This window comes from Octopus bimaculoides, chromosome 7 (genome assembly GCF_046866305.1).
Source record: "Octopus bimaculoides isolate indiv1 chromosome 7, ASM4686630v1, whole genome shotgun sequence".
In the NCBI taxonomy this organism is placed as follows: domain Eukaryota; kingdom Metazoa; phylum Mollusca; class Cephalopoda; order Octopoda; family Octopodidae; genus Octopus; species Octopus bimaculoides.
In genome coordinates this window covers 9,165,340-9,170,365 of record NC_142934.1, presented here as the reverse complement: position 1 = coordinate 9,170,365, position 5,026 = coordinate 9,165,340, and the positions used below count along the sequence as shown (strand labels likewise).

The following is a 5,026-nucleotide window of genomic DNA, read 5'->3' as shown; positions in this document are numbered from 1 at the left end:
CGGATTCAGTCCCCATGCGCTGCACTTTGGGTAAGTGTCTTCTATTATAGCATCCGAGCCGACCAATGCTTCCTGGGTGAATTTGGTCGACGGAAAGTGTGTGGAATCCCGCCGTATTGTTAACCGCTTGACAACCAGTGTAGGTTTGTTTACGTCGCAGTAAATTAGTAAAGAGACCGATGGAATAAGTAGCAGACTTAAAAATGAACACTGGGGTGGATTTGTTTGCCGAAAACTTTCAAGGCGGTGCCCCAGCATGGCCGAGGTCAAATGGTTGAAACGAGTAAAAGATAAAACATAGTTTAATTAATGGAGGGTATCTATATTGTTAATGAGTGAAAAGATATTTTGTGTGGTAAGAAACTTGCTTCCCAGCAACATGGTTTCGGGTTCGGTCCCACTGCGTGGCACCTTGGGCAAGTGTCTTCTACTATAACCTCGGGCCGACCAAAGCCTTGGGAGTGGATCTGGTTGATGGAAACTGGAAGAAGCCTGTCGTATATATGTGTGTGTGAGTGTGTGTGTGTGTGTGTGTGTGTCTGTGTTTGTCCCCCTACCATCGCTTTGGCAAACGATGTTGGTGTGTTTACGTTCCCGTAACTTAGCGCTTCGGCAAAAAGAGACCGATAGAATAAGCACTGCGCTTACAAAGAATAAGTCCTGGAGTCGATTAGTTCGACAAAAGGCGGTGCTCAAGTGACTGAAACAAATGAAAGAGTAAGATTTGCCTTCTTAGCCCATTTCGCGCCATTTTTACCTATGCACCAGCGGTCTTATTCTGTCATAAATTATGCGTCATTTTTTTTTTTTTTTACAGGCATACCTCGACTTAGGTCGTGTTTAGCAATATCTTTTTCGACTTCGTCGTTTTATTTTTCTTTAAAAAAAAAAAAAGATGAACAGGAAAAAAAATCTCAACTTCAGTTGATTTATCCGACTTTACGTCTGTCACAGCTAACATATATAAAAGCATAAATTTATACAAAAAAAAAAAAGAAAAAACAATCTAAAACCCAATACTGAAGTGGAAAATCAAATGCTATACAAGCGAAAATATGTACAAATCATTTATTAAAGCAGATATAAGCTAATATATTTTTTTTAATGTTTATTCGTGTTAAGCCGTCTTTCGAGTTCAATTTGCATGTTTTGTAATCAACTATCCACATAAACAGAAGTAAGCCTATATATGTTCTAGTTCGCCATATAAACTACTACATTACCTTATAGCATGGGTATGACTGGTGATTTCTGTTGTACATCCATTGGGTACCGCGTGAGTCACTGGTGATGCGCGTGTTACGCTAAACGTTAATTTAAATTACATCCGTAATGAAGAGAAAGAAAAAAACTATTAGCGTCAATGATAATTTTTGTAAAGAAATACAAGGGAGACAATTCCAAAATCCAAATTAATTGAAAATTGAATGAAGACGTACGATAAAATCGACTACGTATAACTTCCCATTAAAATTTTGGCCCTTATTTTGGCCCTTGAACCTAAATAAATGTTGATTAAGATGACGAACTGGCAGAATCGCTAGCACGATGGACAAAGTACTTTGTGGTATTTCGTCCGTGTTTACGTCTTGAGTTCAAATTCTGCCGAAGTCGATCTTGCTTTTCATCCTTTCGGGGTTGATAAAATAAGGACCAGTTGCATACTGGGGTCAATCTAATAGCCTAACCCCCTTCCCCTAAAATTTCCGGCCTTGTTCCTACTGTAGTATGGTTGTTGTTGTTGGCACTCCGTCGCTTACGACGTCGAGGGTTCCAGTTGATCCGATCAACAGAACAACCTGCTCGTAAAATTAACGTGCAAGCGGCTGAGCACTCCACAGACACGTGTACCCTTAACGTAGTTCTCGAGGAGATTCAGCGTGGCACAGTGTGACAAGGCTGACCCTTTGAATTACAGGCACAACAGAAACAGGAAGTAAGAGTGAGAGAAAGTTGTGGTGAAAGAGTACAGCAGGGTTCGCCATCATCCCCTGCCGGAGCCTCGTGGAGCTTTAGGTGATTTCGCTCAATAAACACTCACAATGCCCGGTCTGGGAATCGAAACTGCGATCTTATGACCGCGAGTCCGATGCCCTAACCACTGGGCCATTGTGCCTCCACTCGTCATATACTAAGGCCGACTTAATCCATTCTACCTTTCTTTCTAAATTTTTAGCCGTCAGCCAGCGTTGGAAAATTATTTCCATATAATCTGAAAATGTTGTGTAGGGAGAAACGAACTTTCAATTCGATTTTTTACTTTTTCTTTTTTTTTAAATATAGGGACGAAGATAATCGATTAATCGATGCCAATATATGACTGGTTTTTATTTTATCGACCTTTGGATCATTGAAACAGGACAAAAATAAAAAGAAGCAAATTATTGACCTTTGTGTAAAACGGCGAGACTAATGACTAATCATGACTAAGGACTTTTGAGGACTGATCACTAATTGAATAATAACTATAAATGACTGACGACTACATATGTCGAAAGACTATATAAGACGAATGAGACTAATGACTATATGACTAGTGACTGTGTATGACGAATGAGTATACGATTAATGATTATATATGACTAAATGACTGTATATGACTAATGACTATGACGAATGACTATATATGACTAAATGACTGTATATGACTAATGACCATGACGAATGACTATATAAGACGAATGAGTATATGACTAATGACTAATTACTATATATGACTAAATGACTTTATATGACTAATGACTATATATGACGAATGAGTATACGATTAATGACTATATATGATTAAATGACTATATATGACTAACAGTTATGACGAATGATTATATATATCGAATGAGTATATGGCTAATGACTATATATGACTAACGACTGTAATATGTTTAGTTCAAACAGGAGATACATTTTATGCCTCGAGAAAGAAAAGAACGTTTCGGCCATAGCCCCTCCTCAAAGAGACGAAATATCTTCTATTGATCTTTCATAACTCTCTCTCCCTCTCTCTTTCCTTCTTTCTTCCTTTCTTTCCTTCCATCTTTTTTCTTTCTTTCTGTCTTTCTCTCTTTCGTTTTTTCTTTCTTTCTTTCTATTCCTCATTCTTTCTTTCTTTCTTTCTTTCTTTCTTTCTTTCTTTCTATTCCTCATTATTTCTTTCTTTCTTTCTTTCTATTCCTCATTATTTCTTTCTTTCTTTCTTTCTTTCTTTCTTTCTTTCTTTCTTTCTATTCCTCATTATTTCTTTCTTTCTTTCTTTCTTTCTTTCATTCTTTCTATTCTTCAATCTTTCTTTTTTCTTTCTTTCATTCTTTCTTTCTTTTTTCCTTCTTTCATTCTTTCCTTCTTTCTTTCTTTCTTTCCTTCTTTCTTTCTGTCTTTCTTTCTTTCTTTCTTTCTTTCTTTCTCACTTTTTTCTCTCTCTCCCTCTGTTTGTCCTCTCTCTCTCTCTCTCTCTCTCTCTCTCTCTTTCTCTTTCTCTCTCTCTCTCTTTCTCTCTCTCTCTCTCTCTCTCTCTCTCTCTCTCTCTCTCTCTCTCTCTCTCTCTCTCTCTCTCTCTCTCTCTCCAACAAATGTTCTGTTCGAAACGCTACTTTTCTCTCCTCTCTCACCCCCCATAATAACACCGCTTCCCCGCTTCTCTTTCAATCAACTTTACCGTCCTTCCTTTCCGCTGTTTTGCCCTACGAGGTCATTCGAAAGTCCTCCCAAAATATGAAATTAAAAACACTTTATTTATGCAAGAATGTTTAGAAGATTGATGCATTTATCTTATCCCTGACAGACTTTATTTAATTTATCATAACTATTAAATTATAACAGAATTATAATATCAACTTACATATCTTTCATCTTTTACTTGCTTCAGTCATTTGACTGTGGCCATGCTGGGGTACCGCTTTGAGGAAATTTTTTTAGTCGAACGAATCAATCCCAGTACTTTTTTAAAGCCTGGTACATATTCTATTGTTCGCTTTTGTCGAATCACTAATTTACGGAGACGTAAACGAACATCAGTTGTCAAGCGGTGACGGACACACACACACACACACACACATGCATACATGCACACCCACACTAAAAAAACGTGCGCGCGCGTACACATACATGCATAAATACATACACACACACACACATATATGTATATGTAACTTTACGGTTCGGCAATAGAGACCGATAGAATAAGTACCAGGCTTACAAAGAATAACTCTAGGAGTCAATTTCTTCGACTAAAAGGCGGTGCTTCTGCATGGCCGCAGTCAAATAACTGAAACAAGTAAAAGAAAAAAAATATATGTATATATGACGAGCTTCTTTCAGTTTCCGTCTACCAAATCCTCTCACAAGATATAGTTAGCACGACGAAATTCAAATTCCGCCGAGGTGGACTTTGCCTTTCATCCTTTCGGGGTCGACAAGTAATGTACCAGTTACATACTGGGTCGATCTGATCGACTGCTCAACCCACCCACTCTCCAAAAATTTCGGGTCTTGTGCTTAGAGTAGAAAAGAATAAATCTCTGGAATTTTCTCTCTACCCAAGAATTTCTTGCATGTTCTTTAGAAGTTTAAGCTAAACATACCTATGTATTCATTCTTTGCTAGAAAAGGCCTGTTTCATCCACGTTGAATACAAGTTGGGGAAGGTAATTTTTTGGTTCACTGGTACTCTTAAGAACCTGGAGAAATTCCTTGGCTAACCGAGAAAAGGCATAGAAACGGCGAAGTGCTCGGTCGGTTCTTGTTTTGTTGACGCTGCGAAGATGAAAGGCAAAGTCGGCCTCAACGGATTTAACTCAGATCTTAAAGAGCTAAAACGAATATTGCAATGCATTTCATCTGATGCTCTAATATTCATGCTGTTTGAATCAATGGAACCAAACCCTGTTGGTTGTAATTGTTCCTGACTTATCTCCTTCTTCTTATAAGTGTCCTTATAAGAAGAGATAATTCAGGAGCAATTACCGCTCTGTTCCTTGATAATCCAAGCGAGGAATAGGTTTAATGTCGTGTTACGCAGCGTTTCGTCGTC

General features: G+C 38.1%; 1 protein-coding gene across 1 annotated transcript in view; it reads left to right on the top strand.

Moving 5' to 3' along the window:
• The first annotated feature begins 4,757 nt into the window (after positions 1-4,757).
• Positions 4,758-5,026, top strand: part of LOC106869245 (uncharacterized) — a 12,240-nt gene continuing 11,971 nt past the window's right edge. Inside the window, exon 1 of the mRNA XM_089354749.1 lies at positions 4,758-4,880. Coding sequence (XP_089210875.1) covers positions 4,758-4,880 — 123 coding nt within the window. The remainder of the gene's footprint in view (positions 4,881-5,026) is intronic.